This window comes from Seriola dumerili, unplaced genomic scaffold (genome assembly GCF_002260705.1).
Source record: "Seriola dumerili isolate Sdu_G_001 unplaced genomic scaffold, Sdu_1.0 BDQW01000017.1, whole genome shotgun sequence".
In the NCBI taxonomy this organism is placed as follows: Eukaryota; Metazoa; Chordata; class Actinopteri; order Carangiformes; family Carangidae; genus Seriola; species Seriola dumerili.
In genome coordinates, this window is record NW_019174272.1 from 137465 (window position 1) to 162643 (window position 25179).

The window sequence follows — 25179 nt, forward strand, 5'->3', positions numbered from 1 at the left end:
TCAGATATCAGCGTACTACACGAACTGTATGATTACACAACAAATAAAAATGAGTAAATCACATTGGGCATGAAGAATTATATTGTCAGTATCCACATACATTTCAGCTTATCTCAAACAGGTGATGCAGGTCCTCCCCCACGAAATCCACACGCAGTCTTTTCTCCACACTGCTCCAATCAAAGCCCCTCATGAAAAAAATGATCAGAGCTAATTCATGAACTTCAGAGGAAAATATTTATTACAAGAACAACTTGACAGCATTTTCAACTTCAAAAAACAGTGAAGTCTTGCAGTATTGCTATTTCATACATACAAATTCCACAATGTCAAGCAATCTGTACATTTAACTTAAGTTTTAGTGAAAATAACATTAGCAAACAAGTAATTGTCTGATCATGAACATTCAGATTTCGCTGACTGGGGGGAGAGTGTTTCATGAAATTTGTGTGCAGAACAAAGAGAAACTATTTCTGTGATTTATTACCAAATGAAATGGCATGTTTGTATGAAGTCACAGTTCACATAACTGGTAGATTTTAAAAAACCAGTTGATCAAAATGCAAATGTCTTCAAATAAACCAAACAAAAAAAATTAAAACAGTTACAACACATGAAAATATCTGGTTAAAAAGTTGAAACCGATAGCCAGTTACATATTGGATCAATGTAGCTCAAACAATACTGATATATCATAAATTAATGTAGGGACGAGGAGTCAGCATTAAATCAAATTATTGTATCTCTGAATATTGCAATACAGCCCAAATATGTTTAGTTTGTCTGTGGGATCATTCCAGTTCTTAAACTGGCAACATTTCGCAGGATTATTTGTGTTTACAGTATAATTTTGAGAAAACTGAAAAAGCTTAAAATGCCGCACCTCATTTGGATTTCCCTTAACATGTATTCACTTACAGTACTTGGGACACAGATGTCACTTGAGCCCAGTGAGACTTGATTACATAAATAAATAAATTAGACCAACAGCACTCCCGTCTTTACTCCAACTCTGTACATATTCCCATACAGTATGTACACAAAGATATGCACACTCTCTATTTTTAACCCATTCACTGTGTCAGTGTCCTGCAAAAAAGTTTTTTGTTCTTTCTTACTGACTGACATTGACTCCACATTCTCTATGACAAATATTTAACCTGTGTAAAACTTCAAAAACAAATGGCCACCAATTTCTCTTAATTGAGTTTTTTGATGTTATGGGGTTTTTGCAGGACACTGACACTTCAGTTCCTACTATTTCACCACTTTCAAATATATTTTACAAAGTCCACACCTGTTAAATACCAAGAAACAGAAGTACTGTAGCTGGAGTCTGGCCTCTCATACGGTTGACAACTCTGTAAGAGCATAAGAAGAGAACCTTGATATCCAGTTACAGTATCTATTATTCATGCACTGTTGCACACATGCAGTCACTCAAGTCAAAATCATTCTTCATCCATCAAACTTCACCTTAACATACCATTGTTACTGGCTCTATTGACTCTAATCAGAACCAGAACATTTCATTCTAAACAGAAGAAGTGGTTTCTTTGTCGGGAATATAGTTTCCTTTTCTTTTTCTTTTTTTTATACTGTGAATAAAACATGTCGTTCTTCAGCCACTAGATGTCACCATACATTGTGTCATGTCTTTGAAATCAATATTCTAAGGTTATCTGGCTTCCGGTGTTTCAAAACAACTAGTAAGATTCAGACGCAATAAATTATATGTCTTTATCTTTAATTGTTACACCTACATCAAGTATAATTTATAATAAAAATTGGCAATGTTCCTCACTTTTTTTTCCCACATTCAGACTCAAACTCTCCAATTTCTACTATCAGAAACAGTTAATGATGGCAATGTAGTGTTACCGAACAGATCTTAGTGTTGAGCAAAAACATTCAAAAACTAACCTGCGAATAAATTTTAAGGCAAAGGGAATTGTCAAGGCATTTCCAACACCAATATTGCATAGCTAAGGCAGCATAGAACTTAATACAGTGAATATGTACATTAAACTGTATATTCAATGCCTTTTTATGTACAAAATACCCACATCTCATGGTGAGCTCATCAACATGTATTTACACATTCATTCTCCTTAGCGTTTGATTTCTGCACATATATTTATATTTGTTCCAGAGTACTGTTTGGTTGGATGAAGAAGTCTCAACGTATCTGTTTCAGTGACAATGACACAAAGTATATATAATATAACCTTCACTGCTCCTCAAGTGTTTGCACTTAATCCACTTAAAAGAAGAAGTTCAAATGTTTTACTGCAATAAACATGTTCTTGAAAATGGGTGACATGATAAGCATTTTAGAAACATATTATCTATCTCGACTACATCAACTGATTGTGAAAAGCTGACATCATACAGTAATAATAACAACAGACAACTGTACAGAGATTGGTAGTGCATGTAATGTTCATAAAGTCACGAGAATGATGGGGATTCCTTTGTCTATGTTACCTATTAGTATATTGTAAATATGTGTAATATTGAGTCATATGTGAAGAGACTGAAAATCACAGTCATCAAACCAGTAATTTGACTATCAAGGCAAGCAGAGATGTTATGGGAAACCACAAGAGGGAGCTAATCGATCTGACTAAAGGTTTAAGGTTTACACTGTGTATAGAGTTGCAGCTTTAAATCTCTGGCACTTTACCATGCCCGTCAGTGGGGCACATGGCATCACATATGCTCTCTCTCTACCTCTCTGTGTCAACCATGAGAATTTCACAAGTGTCCTGCAAAAAAAAAAAAAAAAAGAAGAAAAGAAAGAAAACACACCTCATGATTGGCAAAAGCATCCCCATGCATACAAAAAAAACAACAGTAAAAGTAGTATTAAAGACCATTCCTTTGGTAATAAATAATTTGGCTTGAGTGCAACATAAAAGCAATGTGAACCCCCCGCAGTTATACAGGGGAGAAACTAAGTGATGTTTGACATGCAATGAAAACAGTCTATAGCCCAGTCTTAAGTCTGTTTTTTTTTACACAGTAGTCAAAGTTCATGACAACAACCCCCTGTGTCATACCCATCAGTTTTGTGCTACATCCAAGCTTCAGTGTCCAGGCTTCCTGACTGTCCAGGGTAGGAGCAATCTTTGTTGCCCATGGCTGGGGAACGTGGCTGAGTATGGATCATATCTGCAAAGGCCTGGTGCAGGCTCTTGCACGTGGCCGGACGACCAGTAGAATGGGAGCTCTGAGGGGACAGCGGTGGGGTGTGGCAGGGGGAAAGAGTGTCGTGAGCCTGCAGATCTCTGTAGCTGACCGGGGTGGGGATACGCGAGGGGCTGTTTTCTGGCCTGTTGTCGATGCGAGGCCTGATTCTGCTTCTCAGTTTGTGCTTTGAGATAGGGGCTACCCTGTCTGCCTTCTTCTGCCCTTTCTTAGTCTGCAGCACTTCTCCCTCAGTGTCTCCGTTGGCCAGGGGTGAAGATGGTGGGGGGGACTCAGAGCGGGATTCGCTCAGGCTGAAGCACATGGAAGAGGTTTCACTCGAGGAATCCTGGAAGGAGCAGTCTTCAGAAGGGGGAAGGGGCACAGGTGATGGGCAAGCCTCTGGGGGTGGAAGGTCATCACTCCCGTCACCATTTTCAAGGTCATAAGGTAAGTTTGGCTGGTGATTTTCCAGAGGAACATCTCCTTCAGGGCCTGTGCCCCAGCCAAGCTCCCCCTGCTGACCTGTCAGCCCCCCGGTAGGAGGATAACCTCCATGGTCTCCATTCATATTCCTACAGTGGAAAGCAGGTCTTGAGGGGACCTGATTCATTAAATTGTCTGACTCTGTGTCTCCAAGGCCAGGCAGCGAAGATGGGAGTTCCCTCTCTTCTATGGAGCTCGAGATGGCTGGCAACTTCTTGAGACCCATTCCACGTTCCCCCCAGTGTTCAGGCTCTCCGTGACCAAAGTTGTGTAGTCCTCCAAAGTTGTGTCCATAATGTAAGTGTAAGGGGTCCTCGAGTGGGAAGTGACGGGGATTATTTCTCTTGGATTCCCTGAGGTCAGGCAGAGTTCCTATCTTTGCCCCCACATTCAGGGAGGATGAGGAGGAGTTAGAGGAGGAATAGGCAGAGTCAGTGACATTAGGATCAGTGAGTGTTGGCACTGAATGTGTCCCAGCTCCCTGCAGGCTCGCTCCTCCTGGGGCTTTACTAGACCCTCCTCTAGCCTGCTGTGTATTGGCCAGAAACTCAGCCTCAAAGCTGCGATACAGGTCCTGCTCCCTCTGGGGGTCTAGTGTTGGCAGCATCTGGAAGCCAAAGCCTAGTCCTTCCTCCTCAGGCTCCTGGCGCTCCAGACCGGGCCAGTTCCTATGGTGGCCACGCCCAGCAGAGCGGGGGCCCTGTGACATCCGAGGGGAGCGAGTGGGGTGATGGTGAGAGTTGCGGGGAGATGAGTGTGGTGAACGTCGACCTCCTGAGGTTACCGGTGGCAGTAGTCTACCTTTTCCTATGGAGGGTGAGCGAGGGGCAGGAGGTCTGGGAGTAGTGATAGTCTTTTTGCTGGGGCCGCTAGTGTTGTTCTGGACCCCTTTAATAGGTGAGTTGGAGCACGAGGACGACTGCCTCCTGGCGAAGCCACCACCTACTCTGGGAGAGGATGGGGGCACTTGTTTGACCCGCAGGTCCTCTCGTCTGTCTGAAGGTGGGGGCTGAGGGTCTCTGTAGCAGGAAGCCGGACTCGGGCTGGCATCGCTGGACCGAGTACGGCTAGGTAACTTACTCTGGCTGTGTGAACGTGGAGCATGAAGCCTCCTCGGGCCCTCGTTTCCCAGGGAGCGCCCCCTCTCAGTGCGAGACGTCCGCGCTCCATCAGAGGATCCTTGTGGTGGGTTAGGTTTGAGTATTGGAGCAAGTGCAGCACGATCCCGAGATTGACTGCGTGCACGGGGCAGTGAGGGACGCAGGGAGGGGGTCTGACTTCCTGCTCCGGGCCTCTCAATCATATGCTTCCCCTCCTTGCGGTTGACAAGCAAGACTACTTCTTCACCAGAGCGACGTGAGGCACCACCAAGAGAGTACCGCCCCCCTCCTCCCCCTCCTCCTCCTCCTCCTCCTCCTCCTCCTCCTCCTCCTCCCTTAGATGACGCTGTAGAGGAGTCACTGTCTCCAGATAGGCGTCTTGTCACTGGCAACATTGTCTCCTTATTCCTATAACGTAGGGAGGAGACAATATTATATATTATATTTATAATGATGCCACATACTTAAAAGAAATAGTCCAGAATTTGTCTATCCCAGTCTGCACTCCGTACTCATATTACTACACAGGTGGTACGGGGGGGGCAACATATTGCCTCTGACTCAGCTCCAACAGATTTATCGTAAATATTATCTTCCTTCATACCATGAGGTGACATGTGATGTGCGATGCTGAGGATTTGTGAGAATTTCGCAACCTGCCACTGCCACACACAGACGGTGTTTCTGACCTAAGTCTCGGTGTTTCTTGGAACAGTGGGTAGTGACAGCCAGGGGGATTACAGGGAAGATAAGAACAAGTGGGGGCAGGATTAGAAGTCTTGTAGATTTTCTAACCCAACACACAGCACTGCCCTTTCTCAACCAGACACCACTCCACTGTCACGCACCAGTAAGACCAGCAGGTTTAACTGTATAATCAGCTCATAGTTCACTTACAGGAAGACCAAAACCTAGATAGATTTGATGAGTACAGGTCAATGAAGTGTGTATTATAAATTGGATATTTAAAGACTCAGCAGAGGCTGTTATTTGTGTGACTATGAAAATTTCAGGTGTGCTCAAATATATACTCTTAGTTGTTGGTCATAACATTTAGCCTGTTTCTCAGCTTCATGGTAGAGCATATTTGCCTGTTTTACCCCAAGGTTTATAAATATTTCTGTCATAACTAAAACTTTTAAAGCATCAGAAAACTGTATATGAAGTTGGTGTGTGGAATCCATTATTTAAAAGACCTGTCTGTCAATTAAGAATGACAGCATGTTACAGTCCTGTGTTTTGCATTTTGGTGGTGAGGTTAAAGTTTTGTTTTCATTTAGATCACAGGCTGTGAATTTAATTGGTGTTTTTATTATACCAGACTTCTAAAATTAACCTTATAAATTAGATTTGTATATATTCAGACATGGTCATTTGCCTGCATTGGAGCCCACCTGTTGACCTACTTCCACAGTTAGCTGAGAACAGTTGTCTAGGGATAGTTGTCAGATTAGTCTTCATCTAGTCTGGCACACTTGAAAAGGGATGCCACACCCACACAGGGTTAAATCAGATGAGCTGTTGCCTTGACGTCTGGTCTGAGCCATCCCTCCATACAGAAATGAGCCACACATTGGCTGAAAGCCAAAGTAAACCAACATTCAGCTCCTAATTGTGTCAAACAATGGTGCCCTCACAGTCTGACATAGAGGAAAGGTATGTGAGCAACTAAACTTTTTGCCGCTTCATGGAGAGCATAAGCAGATCTTATTGTTTTGAAATCCCATAGAAACAGCTACCTATGAAGATCTTAACATGCCACTACTCTACTCTCTTATTCTATCAGCCTGCCCACTACCCAGTGGCAGATACGCCTCTCCAGAAGCACATGGAAGAAGACTGATGTGTGGTTTCATTTGTCACTGGCTTCATACTGACTCACACCATCTGTTTGCAATGGCAAGAGAAGAAAGGTTTAAAGCAACAGCTCTCACAGAATCCCAGCCATCATACACCGTCAATAGTTTAATTAACTGAAGGAAAGTAGATGAGAGAGGGGAGTGGAGAGAGGAGAGCCGAGTCAACATGTTTGGGGTTTACCTTGTAGCCACTGGGAGGTGCTGTAGGGTGGCTGTGTGAGACAGATTTATCAGGGCAATGTCACCTGAGATTAGATAAATCTGCTCTGGTCTAATCTGTGGCTTCCTGACATGTTTGTTTGTTGTGTATATGCCCCATTGTTTGTGAGTCTGTGTGTGTGTGTGTGTGAGTGTGTGTGTGTGAGCTGTGTCTGCCTGCCCGTCTGTGGGCAGGAAAGAGCAAGTGGCAGAAGGTGCCCTGCCAGGCTACTTGTGAGAGATTAATTTCTTATCATGGTATCACACTTATCCGCACACTTATCTGCACATTTGCGTAGACGTACACACTCACCTGAGAGGATTAAAGTGGCGGGGTTCTGAGCGGTCTCGTGGCGGCCGGGGGAGAAGAGTACGAGCTGCGCCGGAGTCGGGCTCAGTGTGGACAGAAGTGTTATGAGATCGGCCCGGCCGTGTGGCAGAGGAAGGGGCACATGGAGCAGACGGGGGCTCCATGGAGCGCCTGTCTGGGGGCTTGTAAGGAGCTATGCCATCATTTCGCCAGTGTGGACCTGGGCTAGTGGAGCGGGACGAGTGGGCACTCGACGACTTGCTCTGGCCGCCCTGACCTTGGCCACTGGCTTTAGCCTGGTGGTAACGGTGGGCTGCGGAGACAGAGGTGGTTAAGACAAACATCTAAGTAAGAACGTCAGACCGCCAGCACGATCACCGAGGATAAAAGTCATGGAGAGGTCCTGAAATAACTCATATCTAACCACATCAATGCCATGGAGCTCTTAGATAGCAGCAGTAGATAAATTACTGTTGCTGCTTCTCTAAGCCAGAGTGATGGACCTTTACTTGTGAAGCAAGCCAATCAGAGAAATGCTGATGATCCCACCATTTAGAGAGGACATTTATAGAACACAAAAGGCATATTTCCATAATCACTTATTACTGCATGACATGGCCTCTTGTGGTAAGAAATGTAACACCAATTATGATATCAGATAGTGTCAGCTGTCCGGGCCAGACGGTCACCCCCTGACATCATCACTTCAGCAGCAGTTTGGACAAGGAGAGACAGTCTCACCCAGCATAGTTATGAGCATGTATCACTGTGCTGCTCAAAGTAAGCGTTGCATGGTTAGGTGTGTGGTTTATAGGCAAAAAAAAAAGAAGTCTTTGTGTTGAGATGAGCTGCTACACAGATGTGTTGAGGGATCAGGTAGTGGCAGAGGAATTACAGAGGAGTCACAGTGACCACACACTTTCCATTAGCATTACATCAGTTTCCAGATCTACATTTCTTGGCTGGATGTGATATTGGTTCAGGGCTCAGTTAGATACAAACTGATTGTTGCTGGGTGATGTACAAATAACAAATAAGTCATCAGCAAAAAAATGGAATTGTACACACTATAGTTAAATGTCTGCTAAGACTGAATAACAAACACTGTTTCTTCAATACTGTTGACCTTCACAGTGTCTGCTCCTAGTCTGAATATAGTACATATGACATGAATAATTTGTTTATAATCCTAAAGGTGCTGTGAATTATGCAACACTGAGACTCAACAGTGAAGTTGTTTAGTAAGGGCTTGACGGGGAATAGGAAGTGACCTCACCAAAAGCAGCGCAGCGGCACGGGTCATGCTTGTCCAAATAGTGCTCTAATGTGTCCCAGCCCCCTCCAACACGCACCATCACATGAGTACGAAGGACCTGAGGCAGGAAAAGAGAAAGTAAAGCTTTAATAGATAAACGGAAAGTAACATACACATTTCATGCACAAATAACTTGGCTACAATTTTTTGATATTCTGCACAACCCCGCATACTGCACAAGTCGACAACAGATATGTAATTTCCACCAGCGGGGCAGCTTGCTGAAGGTTGACTGGCCCTCAGTGTTACGTAACATCTAGACGCACCCCTGCCTGTGCCCCCTGCCTTTCCCTCCCCCCCACAACTCCTCTTTCTCCCACATCACCCCCAGCTGCTGCCATTATGAGGGCTGTTCATTGCCTTGCCAACTCACCATTAAAAAGAGTACGGTAGCATAATAAAGAGCCAAAATGCGTGTGTGTGAGAGACACTTTTTTTTTCCTCTCATGCCTCTCAGCTGGCTTCCCGGTGTTTTCAGAGGGTAGAAAGGTGAATTAGCATGGTAACAACTCACCCCTGCTGTACTCTCTGCTCCTCAGCTCAGACCTCAGTCATCATGGAGAGGAGCAGAGAGGAGCAGAGAGGAGAGGGGGCCTGGATAGCCATAACAGAGGGGATTGGTGGATATGTCACTTCCTACTCTCCTCTGCTCTCTGAGGCACACACATCCACAAGATCAGACCAAAGACCCTCACTCCCTCCAGGCAGAAGCTGCCTTCACTGAAGCAGCACACTTTGCCTGATGTGTCAGCTCTGTGTATGCATCCCCTGCCTTGGGTTGTGTAATAGGGTCTGCCAGACACATGTTTTAAAGGTTGTGCCCGTGTCTCTGAGGGCTGGCAAGGCAAAGCCATAATGGTAAATCTGTGTGGGCTGGCACCGAGTTTATTTCCACCAAATCACACGTGGCACAGCATCTCATCTCTGGGTCCCTGACCAGAGAGTGATCAGAGAGAGGCCACAGACAGGGCATGTGCACCAAAGTCTGACCCCCCCTTCTCTCTAATACAATCCCTGCCAATCCACTACAAGTCTTTTCATCGGCCTTGCTCTCCTACTACATTGGATCCATCAAAACAGCTGATCTGCTTATCTCTATCAGACCTGAGAGTATAAACTGCTTACTCTCCACTGCTCTGGCCTTATGTCAGTAACAGGTTTATGGTTTGAGTGATGCTGCCTGGCCGTCATGAGCCAGCAGTGAAAAGCAGGGATGCATGAGTTTCATATCATATTCTTAGCATCACTGTGATATGAACTTCCACAACAAAGGTCTGCTAAGAAATAGCCACACACTGTAGAGGTATAAAGTTGCAACAGAAACAAGAGGAATAGACCCTTTACAACACAGCAGTTTACAGATTAGAATAGCTTATTTTAGCTTGTGCACAGTGTACAGTATACTACAATAGAGGTGTTGTTGTGACATATAAAGACAAGGCTTCATATCTCTACATAATGACTTTGTTATCGTTTTTGACTTTAGGAGTAGCTGCCATGATGGTAGCAGCCACTGGAAATCCAGATAAACAACTGTCTTATTGCAGTGCGATAATTGCATGACTATAAAGACAATTATCGAGGGTCATAAAAAGCTACTTGCACAGTACTAATTTCAGTTCATTCAGTTCATTGTAATGACGTAACAACAGACACCCACAGACACACAGACATGTGGTGTGATGTGAGATATTGAAAGACAAAGTGAGCGATCACAGAGACTGCAGGTAACAACACAAAGATTAAACATTATTGACAAAGGTGACAAAAAGACAAAAGCAGATGTAAATTATATTATTCAGGTGCTATGCTACACTTTTCATGGGTCTAAACTTGCAGCATAATCATAAATTGAATGATCAATTAATCAAAATTACAGTATAAACACTGATAAAATCTTCCTTTTGTTGCATTTTGTTTCACTTGTTCTCATTTCCAACGAGCTTATTACACATTCCATATTTAATGCATAATGCTGCAGCAGCACTGAGGAGTCTGCTGAGGCTCAGTAGATGTTTTGGGACCATGTTGCACTTTGAAGCTATAGCTAAGCAGACAGATTTCCCAACCACTGAAGGGGTATCACAGTCTTCACCAGTGTGGAGAGACCCGATCCCTGTTTCTATAGCAACAGCGAACAGAGAGACTTCTTGTCATCATTGCGGGGGCGGGCTGAACCAATTTCTCCTTGAATCTCACTGGTGAGTTCAAAAATTAAGCTCATGGTTCATTTCAGCTGTTGTGTCCCACGACTGAAGGCATCTCCTCCCTTTAGGAAGCGACCTCCCTAGGGACAAAGATGTCTTATTAACACCCCCCCCACCCCACCCCCAGCCCCCTCTGTTCATATGGCCCCGTTCACCCATTTGCTTTCTCCACTTCATCCCCTTGTTCATCCTGAGATCCTTGTCACAGCTTTGGCAGCTGAATAGGGGTTTGTTGGCTTTCAAAGCGGCTGCCTGCTTCCTGCCCTCAGAAGAATAAGGGAAGTGTGTTGGGTGCACTTGTAGCTGCTTGGGCATATGCATAACCACTGCCATCCCCAGTGAGGAATCAGGAGAGGGCGGAGACAGTATGAACAGAGCTAATCTGACAAGTCAAAGGCTCCCAGACACACACACTCGCGCACACACACACACCATCCACATACAGGCACATTTAAATGTGTCTGTCGCATTAAAATGGCTTCAAAGCTGCAACAGGAACGGTATGAAAATTATAGGGGGTGGAGTGGAGGTCAGAAAGGGGGGCAGATTGTGTATCTTTATTTCTGCTGAAGGGAAGAGCAGTAAAGGGTCTTTATATCTTATTTATACTTCAGCTCTGCCTTGCAGGATTCATTTTTTAAAAAGAAACAAAAACAGGTTACAAATGATGATTTTGTGTGAGCAGTGGGTCATAAATGTGCCATATGCAGAGAACAACAATCCCGTCTCTGTCTCAGGACCTTATTGTACAGTCAACCTAATGAGACGAATGTCATGAGAAACATCAAATACATGTAGCTCTTAATAGTGATCCAACAGATCTAATATAGTGATTAAATGTTATAGCAATTAATAATACTTGCATCTTTCAATTTAGTCTACAGTTAAATGTGTCAGGTTTTATCTTATAGAAAATGGATAGAAAATTATCATTTCACTATATTTGCAATAAATTTAGAAATCTAATTATCTAATCCGTTATTGGTGGTGAATGTGAAAATAATTAATGTATTAATATGTTATGGTTAAAATTAGGTCACACCACCTTAAAGTATTTACGCTTTTGGTGAACACAGTGTACCAACTCAGTATTCTACTGTACAATTTAAACTATGGAGGATGTTTTTCTTTTTCTAGGTCAAGGGGAGGGTCCGAAGAAAACTCAACCCCAACCCAAGAATTGAAAAAAAAAAAAAAAAAAAAAAGTCCCTGACAATTAGTCCTACACATTAAACCTTTCCTTGAATAATTGTACAACTCACTATGTAGAAAATGTAGAAGAAGACAGGGGTATGCCAAACATTTTAGCATGTTGAATGCATCGTGTCTCACTGTTTGACTGAAGTGGTGGTGCTCAACGTAAAGAAATAACTGGCAGCGATCCTGTGAATGCAGACATCTTGGAAATGTACACACAGAATCCATTAATCTGTCTGCTGCACATCTTAGGTAAGTGAGACCAAATCGATCCCTGGTATCAACCAGCCTCCCTGCACAGTCCTCTGAGGCCTGATGTGGGTACAGTGGCAGCTCTTAAGCTGAAACTGAGACAAACACTCCAGCAGAAACAGGCCACAGCCAAGATAAGACCCAACTCAGGAAATGACATAAAGCTCTATTTGTGTCTCAGTGGAAAAAAGTACAGTCCTGGGAGTGGGCCAGATGAAGGCAGTGTGTAAACACTCACAATGCTGCTACATACACGGTACAATTCACTTGGCTTTGATGCAGCGAAGCAGCTGAGTGGTTTATCTGTTGCTACTGTACATAACCTTGCTCTTTTTGAAACAACATATGAAGCCATATGCCTGCACCGTATGGTTCCATGCAATTACTGCAGGCGTCATTGTCTCCTGTGCTATTGGGCAAAGTGGCTTATGCATATATCCAGCTGAACATGTAACATAAAACCGACCTAAAGAATAATTCAGGTTTATTAAAACTAATATTATATTTTTGCAGTTTTGACAGTTTTGCAGTTTATCTTGATCTTGAATTAACTTAAAAAGTGATTCCTAAATCTGGAAATCTGGCAACCAGGCGATCACACATGTACATATGAATTCATAGCAGGTGTTGGCAAACAATAATCTGCAGAAAAAGGTGAAAAAGTACCCGCACACTACCATCTCATTCCTAATTCTTTTTTTTTTCTCAAAATGGAAAGGACAATATTTCGACCACAAATGTTCTTCTTAAAATTTCCCCGAAGAATAAAAGAAGCATTTAGAGCGGGATAGCAGTGGGTGGGGTTTTCTTCATCAAAGCTGATGTAGGAAGTTGATCTGTAACTGAAATAGATCTTTACAAGAGACAGTTTGGGTTATAATTTTACCATTCACTTTTGGTTTTTTCCTCCTCACAATTTTGACCAACCTGGGCGGTTTTGTTTAAAACCTATACAATCATTGTCTGACTTCTTTGTTGTGATGTCACCTTCTTCCCAGATCTCAGCAATTAACATGCTGATTACAGTGTTGTAATTACTGACAGGAATGATGAAACTACCAAAATAAAACCCAATTTGTGATCATTTTAAAAACACCAGTCCACCAGTGTTTGGCAGTCAAAGCTACAACGATGCAAAACATCTTGAATTTAACATTTTCACAGAGAAAATAATGTGCAGTTATTTTCAGATGAAGCAGGCTGTACCTTCGTCTGTAAAAATAAAAAGTGACGCATATCCAGCCATGCAACACAGTGAAAGACCATTCTGCTTGATGTTAAGGTTTCTGGTGGTGACAGCTCACCCTAATGAAGATCAGTGCACTGGAGTCTCCCACTTTGTACTTCCCCTCCGACACCTTGATCATAGGAAACTGAGCTGGACAGGAGCATCGGCCCAGAATCTCACGCACCTGAGGAGAACAAAAACAGGACATTTTAAGAGTCAGAGCACACAAACATGACACACACATCTGAGAGATCCCTTCCTGCTCTTGAGGTCAGTGTACCCACATGCAGTCATGTTTATACTCATATCTGTAACGGTGACCAAAGCACCGCTGGTACCGAGTGCTGTGTGTCAGCGACATAATGACTCTGTTTTATGGTGTGAGAAATGAGCAGTGTTGGCTGCCTGAGTATATGAGGGTGTTGGAGTGCGTGCGTCATCTTCCTGTCAACTTTACTCTCCAAGCACCTACTGAGCGATGAAATGCCCCGCCCCGCTCTCTTACCACATTAAAAGCCCTGCCTCATCTCATCTCTCGAGAACATTTTGGTAATTTAGTTCACCGCAGAGTGTCACAAAAGCACAGAAATACATGCTAATGAATGATCTCCCTCTCCAGCTCTCTGGCCTGTTACAAGACAATGTTTCTGCTTGTGACATCATAAACTAAGGAGAGAAAGAGCTCGGAAACCAGACTGGTGGTGGTGGTGGTGATGATGTCAGCAGACCTGCGCTGCCAGCTGGGGTTTGAATCGAGAGCCGGTGCCCTTGCTGTGGATTGGGGGTGCTTATTAGCCAACTGGAGTCAGACACAACTGCAGGGTGGGGCGAGATCCGCCCGTGTTGCACAGGCCCGGGCTCTCGCAGCACTGGACAACTTTAATGTTTTTCTTGGCGTCTCTCAGACAAAAGCGTGTGCGTACTTGTCGACCGGGAGGGAGAGAAAGTCAAGCAGCAAAGTGAGAGAGGAAAGCACAGGAGGAGAGGACGAGTAACTGCTCCATAATTGTGTGCAAGGGCAGCCATTACAAAGAGCAGGAGGGTGTTTTATTGATGTTAAAGTTATAGAGGAACATTTCAGGTTGGGAACTCCCACCCTTTGGCTTTTTAGAGCACCTTTCATACTGTACACATGGGTCAAGGGATATAGCTTGCTTGTGGTGTGTGTGAGCTTGGCCTGCAACACTTACATTATGGTGAACTCAGAAGATTAAGGAGGTACCTTGTTATTTTCTTGAAATAGCACCCTTCTTTCTTTCCCATGCAAATCAAAGAGGAGGAATCAGTACTAAGCCCCAGCATCTCACCTGTCACTCTGTTCCCGCTCTCACCTGCCTCTGCCAAACCTTCTTTCCCTCCTTTTCTCTCTCATCTGCTTTGTTGTCTTTCAGCCTTTATTATTAGCCTGTGCTCTGTCTGACCAGACCTATATTTGTCTGTCTTTGTTTTGCTTACATTTCTACATCTGCTTGCTCGCTCTCTTTTCTCTCCGCTCTGTCACTCCGTCTTTTCGTTCTGTGTCAGTAGGTGGACGAGCCCTGTTTGGAAAAACCCCAGCCAGTGAGTTAATGGAAAGATTGCTATGGCAACAGACACAAACAGAGAGCCTTACCCTTCCCTTTTTAACTGTACAGTTTGCCTTCTTTCTTTTTTTTCTTCATTCTTGCTATAGTAAAGCCTTTCTCTCGCCCCAGATCACCTCCCCTCCAAGAGCTGTTCAGCTGAGGTCATAAGTTTTCCTCCAGAGGGAAGGTTGTAGGACTCACACAGTCTCATATGAAACACTGAGCAGGATACATAGTCAAACCATGAGGTGTTTTAATAACCCTAATCAATAGCAGCCGTGACATTTCAAGTATTTACTCCGTGGAACCTTTGACATGAAATGTGTGCACTTCCCATGTCTTCACTGTGTCAACAATGGCTACAGTCTGGCCGACACACTGAAACCAAAACACACACGCAATCACACACTGAAAGAGAGAGAGATAGAAGGGGAGGAGCGAGACAAGGTCACGCAGGAAAACTGCAGAAGTGGAGCTGGAACACTGAGAAAAACTGAAGGATGAATTATGGATGCTGGCTGGTCACGCGAGAGACACTTTCAGCAGGAGCTGCAGATGTTTGAGAAGGAAAAGGGGAGAAAAAGGAACAGCGACTGAACAATCCACAGCACGCCCCTACACTGGAAATCTGCTGCATCTATCTTAAGATAGGAATGCAGAGATGTTTGTGCAAGAACTGGGAGAGAAACACTTTCATTATCAAGAAACTGCTGCAGCATTCCCATTTGTCTCCACGCAGTTTAATGTACAAGAACATATACAGTACATATTCCTTTAATGATCCCACTGCTCACATCACGTCATATCTGCTGAGTGTGAGTCAACAATCTCTTCATTCCTTTCCTTCCTGACCTGCTAACATCTGAAAGAACATTCAGGGAAGAGATAGGCTGAGACTGAGGCCTGAGCAAACCCTGGGGATGAAGAGAGGAAATGGGAGGGGGAGAGATAAAGATGTTTAGGTTTGATTCCCCATTTTCTTTACTGATATGTATTATGGACTAGCATGCTACACTAAGACTGTATATCATGGCTTAATATAATGGTATCATAAAAAAAGAATGTACAATGTTGCCAATATTGTTTTACTCTAAGTATATTTGTTGTCATGTGATTTGGATTTATTGGCTGTTATCATGTGAATACACATAATATAGTTCAGGTTTTCAGACTGGGATCCAATTTTGATAAATACACTCTAAGAAGCCACTCATCCATTTGAATATCTGTGTGTTCTCTTCATGACTCAACAAGCTGTGTACAACTACAGTTTGCTGTGGTGCTTTCATCAAACATAGGTGTGCTGGCCTGCTCTAACTGGTTCCTTTCATGATCGCTGTGCGAAGGATAATTATTGCAAAACTCCAACAATAAAACCTGACCATTACAACCAACTCACTCCACGGGAATTTACATGAGGGTGTTTCCAGCGTTTGACTTCTGTGAGATAAATTAGAGTGGAAGAAGTTTATGAGATAACATAAGTGCTTTCAAAATTAAAGAAAATTGTGAGGAATAAAAGATTATATAGCACAGCACATCCATTGCATCCAGGGCGAGATTTAAAAAAATGACAGAACAAAGTAACTCTTCTTCTGTGACGACTGGAAACCTCCCAAGATGAAACAACCTCGTCATCAGATAAGCACAGAGAGGCAAGAAAACTAGGCCACAGGGGGCGCCTGCTTGGCAGGAGGGAGATTTTTGGAACTTGAGGGATTATTGCTTCACCACCCACATGTAAGCATTCCTAGAGCCTGTGAAGGCACACTGAAAACAGCCTACATATCAGAGTCTATCCTCCTATTAAAATGCTGGTCTGACAGCCTGCATAAACAGCTCCTCTGTGGACAACCATGCTACATCTCATAAACATGGAACTGCCTCTTTTGCACAAATTATCTCTTTAAACAACCTCTGGGGTGAAGTGAGGTTATGAATGACTGAATGAATGAATGATAATTATGTTTTCTAATTATGTTAGACCTGAAGTCTGAGGGGATGAACTGGATAGATCATGGAAATTTAAAAAGTATTTAGACGCTGTTAGCAGCTGGTCCAACAGGCCAGACTAGCTGAGACAAGATGGAAAAACAGTGTTGGATAATCGCCTCAGGCTCAGGTACGCCAGTTAGTGCAGGTAACATGGGGAGTACTATGGCCCTGAACACAAATGAAGAATGCGGTAAAGCTATAGTTTGGCCTTTTGACAGATACATTTATTTGTTTTTTTTTTAAGTAAGATGAGAAGACTGAATCCATTGTCACATCTGTCAGTTAAATATAAGACTACAGTTTATCTAAGTACAAAGTCTGAAAACAGGAGGAAACAGCTCACCTGGTTCTGTCCAAAGGTCTCAAAATCCTCCTACAAGTATCTCTAAAACTCACTAATTAACAGATTGTATCTTGTTTGTTCAATTCATTAAAAACCTGACGTGTGAACTTCGTCTTTTTACAGGGGGTTATGTGGCGGCTATTTCTTGGCTGGGAGCAGCAACTTCCTGGAGTATTTTTTTATTTATATGGCAATATAAAAAGCAATTTGGTTTACAAACAAGATGTAGTGTATTAATTAGTTAGCTTTAGATGTGCTGGTGGATTGTTTTTTGTAAACTTTAAACTGAGTTGGGATAGCTGTTTTCCCTTGTTTCCAGTGTTTATGCTAAGCTAAGAAGCTCCTGACTCCAGCTAAATATTTATCAAACAGATCTGGCAGTAGTTTTGATTTTCTCATCTAACTCAGTGCAAGACAGCATATATGCGTATTTTCCAAAAATATGTGAACTATTCCTTTGACTGTTTTCTTAATAATAAAATGCTTTTTATAATCTGTGTTGTATGTTTGACCGGGGTAAAAAATGCAATCATACTTGCTGCAGGGCAGACATCATCCACTGCCTCAAGAAAACCATTCTCTGAAAATCGATGTTTGTCTTCTGGCCTCATGACAAACAGCCCATCAGGGGCTGGGAGGATATAAGAATCTAATGGACGTCAAGAGCTGAGAGGTGAATAACTCCATTATTCATCTGTTTCAGTCAAACAGCAATGTAATCATTCAGTGCACGCAGCTAAATATCAGGCCAGTGTCTAACTCATTTGGCTCAACAACACTCAGCACTCTCCTTGTGACAGGCAAGGTTAGAAGAATTGATGTCCTTCTGAGGACTCTCGTCTCATTCGGACAGCGTCCACCTGAGACCAGCTTGATGAGGCTTGCAGGCAGGGACAGGAAATACCCAGACTACTCACACAGACACACACCAAATTAAATGATAATCATGCAAAAGATCCGCTGATAGCATCAAGCGCCGCAATAAAAACATAAAGTGGGCAATATGCAAAGTGTGGAGTCAGCTGTTTCCACATGCACCCTGCTGCATGGAAAATAGTGGAGTGAGATCTGGTCTGTCCTTTTACTATGCAAAGCCTGGAGGGAAAAATAACCTTTAAGATACTAAACTCCTAAAATCATGAGTGCGTGTGATACCGGAGGGAGAAATACTGAAGGATGCCACAGTCTCTCAGCTAAGCGTACAAGTGTGACCCAATGCAAAACATGATGACCTACTTTTCCCTTTCACTCTCTCTACTGTAGCTCTCCCTCTCAGAGCAACATCCATTGCAGGCAGGTTTAACAGAGTGTACAGTAAAGTCACTCTAGGCGCACTCCTGCCCACTACTCCTCTTTTATTTTTATTTCCTGAATGCATGAATTGAACCATAAGGTTAATGGAGCAGAGTGGCCATACATTCACAATATACACGTTTAGTGTCTTTATCACCCCTCCCCTCTGCTCTGGTGGTGTTTCCATCCGAAGATTGAGATGTCGGCCTTTGATTGCCTCACTGCCAACAGTGGCAGTCTATATTTTTCCTCTCTTCCATGCCATCAACAAGACATATTGTTCTGCTCTTTGCTTTTATCATCTCCAGCAGAGTCAGAGGTGGGGGATGGGAACGAGGGCTCGCACATATATGAACTAAACAAGGGCTGAATGTTGAAGCCTGGGGTGAGAAGAGATATGAACCAGTTTATGTGATTGAGCAGGAAGAAGGAAAATTGGAGAATGAAGGAAGCCGACAAAGGCCGTGAAGCTCTTATGGTCTGTTGTTTAGATGCCTATGCATGGAGTAAATGTGAACAATTGGAGTATGCATTAAGGGGTCAGTGAGTCTAATTTTAATTATTATAAATATGTCAGTATATAAAGCTACTGCATGTGTGTTTTCAACTAAGGCCAGGGCCTTAGTGCAAGACCTAGCAAATAGAGAAAAAGGTTATTTGTGTACGTAGCTGACCATGTTCCTTTGCCTAAGGCTCAATGCAGCGTATAGGAAAATACTGATTCACTCGAAGTCGCTGACATAATCCCTCTCTAGTGGTGATATGAAAGAAAATCCCATAATGCAAAGGATAAACTTTATGTTTATGTGGATATACATTATACAGCAATATGAACCAGCTGCTGTCTGCACCACTCCTGAGACAAAGCAACTCCGGGAATGGGAAAAAGACTCACAAGTATATCAGTGACTCAAGCTATGATGAAGGAAATGAGACGCCAGCCACTTCCTCAACTGTAGAGTGGAAAGCCGTCCCACTGTGAGATGAGTAAGAACATACGTAGTGGCAGATCAGCGGGAGACTCAGTGGTGGTGAGTATTTACATGAGGGCGTGTAATAACCAGGAAAGTAAACTGGATACACAACAGCTATACTTAAGATCAAATACCTATTCTATCCAGCAGCTAGTTGATGTGACACAACGTAACAAGTACAATTAGTCACGTTACTGTTACATAAGCCAAGTACCCAGGGTGAAATTGTAACTAGTAATAACTGATGATACGCATTTACTGTGACTGTTGAATAGCCAGATGCCCTAAGAAGGAGCTGTACTTTGAGTGATGACTGTCTGTTTATACTCATTAGAATAATGACCTGTAATCCTATTACTGCTACGCTTGTATTGTCTAAACAAGAAGATTAGTTTGATCATCCAACTACCAAACAATGAACAGAACACAGAGTTGCTAAATGTACAAATCTTGTTAAGATGTTACAAGCTGCATGAGAAACATATGCCAAACTTTTCAAAACAGTACACCAGAATTTAAAGTTGCTCCTAATATGGGATTCTGAATGTTAAAAATACAGAAATAAATATGACCCTATATACACCTGTCTGATCAAATTGCCTTTCTCCTAGTAGCTAATAGACTGCAACATAAAATACTTGATGGTCATGCATACACTGTATAGCTCACATGTGCTACTTGAGTTTTGATTGGATGTGAGCATCCGTGGGGGTGTGTATACATGGAATGACAATGTCCTGGATTCGCGTATAACCAGTGATCATAGGTAGATGTTACCCTTCACCATTTGTTGGCTCATATTAAGGTTTCTGTAAGAAAATATGATACATATAAATGGGAGCTTAACATTTGTAGCATCTCATTTTGCACAAGCATCTGAGGCTGCTGTTGGAGTTAACGGCCTGGTAATTAATTGATGACATTTCATCAGTAATGTTATTGGATATGAAAAGGCAGGCAATTCATGAATAGGTTGATAATTTATGGGTTTTTTTTTTAAAGCAGCTTCAAAATTAAGTCATCACAAACGGCATCTCAATACTTTTTTTACTGACAAAAATAGGTAAATAAAATGAAAACAATAATCATTAATAAAAGAAGGGGGAAAAAAAACATCTGGTGAAATACAATCCATCTTGAATGATGCAGCAAAGTCGCTTTTGCCTGCAGGAGTGAGGGTCGCAGACACGCAGTCTGTGTCACAGCTGTGGACCAATGACACTATTCCTCTCTCTCGCTGTCAGATACTCATGCCTACGAGCAATGAGGTTTCCAGTAATTACAAGACACTAATCTCTTGCGAGGTCTCTACATCAGACAGAAATACAAAGACAAGTACACAAGCATTCTGCAGGATAAACTTGTGACTGATGTCATGGAGGACCGAGAGGCCTGGTGTTGTGCAGTACGAGCTGAATGGGTCGCTGATTGAAGCAGATATTGACCAAACTATTTAAAGAAAGATGAACACATTTTGATTTTTTTTCCTGGTAAATATGCACCAGCGCAGGAAATTGAGAGGTATTCAGTGGAAGTATGTCTCACACAAAGTCTAGGACACAAAATGAGAACTGGACCAGAGCTGAAGTCATTAGACAGGATGTGTTGGTACAACAAACACTGTAAAATATCCCCATTAATACTGTACTATTGTGAAACTGCGGCCTCTCTTCTTAGTACCTCTGTGGTTTCTAGTTTGAAGAGCCTCATGTTGCTGATGTGGACTGTTGTGCAGCGTACATGCAAGCAATTTTATAAGGGCTGACAGGGAGGATGGAAGAGATTTTATTTACCAGACACATGATGACTATGGATGCCAAATCCTAAATCAGTCAAAGGCTGGGACTATCCAACAGATGACACTGTGTACGACATGTGTGTACGTGTACTGAGGAATGCGTTAGTGCCAATGACAGAAAAGGGAGGGACAGGCATACGCTCTGTAGCTTTCCTGGGATCTTTTTGTCCCGAAATGTAGTCGGCTTGTATAATCCTCAGCACTCAGTCATATGAGTGAGAGTGTGCGGACTCAGACAGTCTGGATACGAACAGCGCACATCCTCCTCCACATGCTCTCCTATTTCTGTCCGCAGAGGTCAACAGTGGAAGCGCTCTGCTCTGCTGCCTGGACAAGCATGAGTGTGACTGTCAACTGTCTCCCCTCCTCCCTCTCTGCTGTCCCTCACATCTTTAGTGTCAAAGATGGACATTGTTCTTCTCATCAGCATGAAAATATTAACTTCTCCCCCGCTCACAACCCGAGCATGTGTTCTGCTGGTCGGCCTGTCGGCCTGTCTGCTCATTGCTTTGGCCTAATGAGATCTTTGTCGCTCTCGTGTGCTAATGTCCAACACGACCAGGCAAAGGTCAACCAGTTCAACTGAACAAATGACAAGAGTTGATGTTTTGAATTCCACAGAAACAGGAAGTGTATTAGAAGCAACATGTCAGAAGACAGATTTTTAGTAGTGTAGACAAAGGAGCTGCAGAGGTAGCACACAATTAACAGTCTATCTCGCCTGCAGGATATTGTATTGATTATTCTTGATGGACAAGCTAAATGAAAGAGGCTGAGGGTGACCGTCAACAGGGATGAAAACATTTCAGTCTCTGGCGACCTCTCTTATCGAGACAGAGCTGACATTTATGCAAGAATGCAGGAGAAATGTCACCAAGTTGACCTGTGACTTTTCAAAGTTCTCCTGAGGGAGGAAACAAGAATTTAGGTGTCAAACACACACTGAGCCTACAGGTAAGCAGGTATTTAACAGCACAGTCCAAAACAAAGTTATGTATAGGCTGCATGTAGCCTACACACCCACACAACAGGAAATCTATAAGGTGCCTGGCCTCTTCATAGCACCTACATGATCTTTTCAGAGAGGGTGCTTTACTTTTGACACATGTCTGTGTTTTACTGTGGGAGAGATTGGTCCTCTCTCAGCTGCTTCATACCTTTTAGCACCAGACAAAACAAACTAGATGTTTACCTCTGACTAAGGCCAGAGGGTGAGAAGCCTGTTGGAAAAGCTACTGTATTTCACAATTATGTTGTGAGTAGTGATGATTAAATTGTGTGAAAACTGAGCTTGAAGATCATGACACTATTTTTGGACAAGTTGTGTGAATCATAGTGTAGTTGTGAAACATTTGGGGTTTCTGTGTCGTCAACTAGGGTTATTCAGAGTAGTTAAATCATAGTACTAATATAGAGTGGCTTCAGATTTTATCTTTTCATTGTCAACTCACCAATTCATCCAAATTTCGCATGTCACATAAAACTCTCTTCTGCTGCCAGATGAACGGCTCTGGATCAGGTTCAATTTCATCCTCCACACTCTGACTGCTCTCCTTGCGACTGAAGCACCTGCTGGGCGGGCTCTGCTCAGCTGGCTCCCTTGCATCGATCCGCAGGCTCTCCTGGTCCCGGATCTCCTCTTCGATCTCCTCCTCCAGCTGGATCAACATGGGGGCCAACATGCCAAACTTGGACCCACGTCGCGCCACCTCAAGGAGACACAGAACAAAATTCTTCTCGTTGCATCTCTCCACCAAGTCGTTGGTCTCAAACATGAGGACGTCCTTGATCCAGAGCTCCTGCCTGCACCAAGTGATGAAATTGGACACGTTATCCCGCGCCACAAACGAGCCGGCCACAACATTGCGCGACTGAAAGACAACATCTTTGGATGGCACTTTCATGGACTGTGCTGCCTCCGGATACTCCATCTGGAAGTCCTGCGCGGCGCGGTTCACGTTGTTGGCGTGCCGACAGAGGGCACAGCCCGTCTCCAGCCCCTCCATAAAGGTGTCCGCAGTGATATCTAAGTCATACAGCGTGTTCAGCCATTCAGCCAAATCCTCCTTCATGGCGTACAGGTATTCTTCACTGGATTTAAAGGGCCGGATACTCTTGGAGGCGGCAGACTGGATGTTGCTCTGATCAGCCATATTGTCGGATTATGTATCAATAAAGTCTACTTGATCATTCCCGATTGTCTCATTGCACAACTGCGCTCCAAAGCCTCATCCGCAAAATACAGCGAAATAACCGTGTTGACGCACCCATGCCGATTTGCATGTGTGGTTTCTTATCGGAGCTCCTTGAAGCCAGGCTTTGTGTTGTCAGAAGCATTTCGGGATGCGGAGTGGCCCTGGCGCATGGATGCGTTTTCCGGATGTCTCTGCAAAACCCGTTTCCTTTAAAGAGCGCATCGCCGGGTCCCGGAGATGCGCGAACGAGAACGAAATCGGAGCAGTCCGGAACGGCGACACACACCCATGCGTCAACCAGTTAATCCACCCGGTGGCCGGTGGGTCCTCTCACCCGAAAAAATCCACGTGTCACCATGTCTGTGTCTCAGAGGCGGCCAGTCAGTCAAGTCAGCTCCTCATCGATGAAATAACGACCACTGTGCTGCACTGAATCCACAGCTCATCTTCCCCGCAAATAGGCTCAGCCCATGTTGCACCGCCTCTCGCACTGAATATGTTGACCTGCTGTAGCTTAGACCAGCAGAGCGACTCGGTGGCACATCCCATTATGAGGGATAAACGCTCGGCAGAGGAGGAAAACTTAACCCCATCTTCACCAAGTCAGCACATACTCTTATTCCCAATAAACCTGAGATGACTGCGGTTATCACAACATTCATTTACCACTACAAGCACATAAATAGTGAACTACACGTTTTGAACTGAGGTCGAAACTCATTGGTCTTAAAATTTACTCTTAATAATATGAAATAAAGCTATACCTTTGCCGCCATTGATTATTGGTCATGAAGTATTAATAGCACAATGTAAAAGTTCGTACCATCAACAAAAATGCTCATAAAGGCCATTTTCAGGATGTATATTATGTTATTGGACTATAACTGTTGTTGCATTGATGTGTAATAGTAGCCTGGTCGAGGTGGAGAAATGGGTGTAGTGATCTATAAGGACTCAATTGAAATGTTGATCTTATGTTTCATTATAAATCTGGAACACCTGTAGTAAAATAAGTACATGCTTTCTTCCTTAAAATGTAAAAGTATAATGGAAATACTCAAAGTACAAACACCTCAAAATTGTACTTGCAGCAAATTACAAGAAATATTTGTGAAACTTATCTTGTTCAATTTTTGTTGAGATGGTGGTGATTCAAGTGTTTTTTTCTTTTTTTTCTTGAGTTGATGCTAGAGTTGGATTGACTGCATTGCATATTTGTGGATTCACGCTGTTTTGTTCACCCTGTGCAAAAACAAGCCATATATTTTTTATGATTTTTCATGAGGGTCAACACATAAGATGGCTTTATAGTCTGTCAATAAGCAGGTCTTTGTGTGGCCTCTTTCCCAAATAGCCTAAAGTGACAAAGGTCTTTAAAGTCTGCATCAGTATCATGAGACAGCCATTGCAAGAAATTCCCTTCCCACTGTATAATCGTACCAATGATTAAAGGATATGATGAAGAGGGTTAAGCTTTAACAGCCTTGCCTCAAACTCTTGCAAGTTTTGTAATGAATGTGTGATTGTTGGTTTGTGAGTGGCATTGCACAAATCAAAGATCTCACAGAGCCTGTAAACCCTGAAACAGCAGGAGATTGGGGATTAGAAGGGGAGATAGTGAGATACACTATAGATGGACAGTGTTATCCAGTCTAATCAAAGAGGCTGAGAACAC

At 43.2% G+C, this 25179-nt stretch overlaps 1 protein-coding gene across 1 annotated transcript; it reads right to left on the reverse strand.

Annotated features, from left to right (window-relative positions):
* Positions 1–2764: 2764 nt before the first annotated feature.
* Positions 2765–23707, reverse strand: gas2l1 (growth arrest specific 2 like 1). The gene is made up of 5 exons (XM_022758419.1): positions 22761–23707; positions 13418–13525; positions 8419–8515; positions 7146–7455; positions 2765–5183 (listed from the first exon to the last, which is right to left on the reverse strand). Exons 1-5 carry the CDS (start codon positions 23460–23462, stop codon positions 3077–3079), a joined length of 3324 nt encoding a protein of 1107 aa, XP_022614140.1. The 5' UTR covers positions 23463–23707; the 3' UTR covers positions 2765–3076.
* Between the last annotated feature and the right edge of the window lie 1472 nt (positions 23708–25179).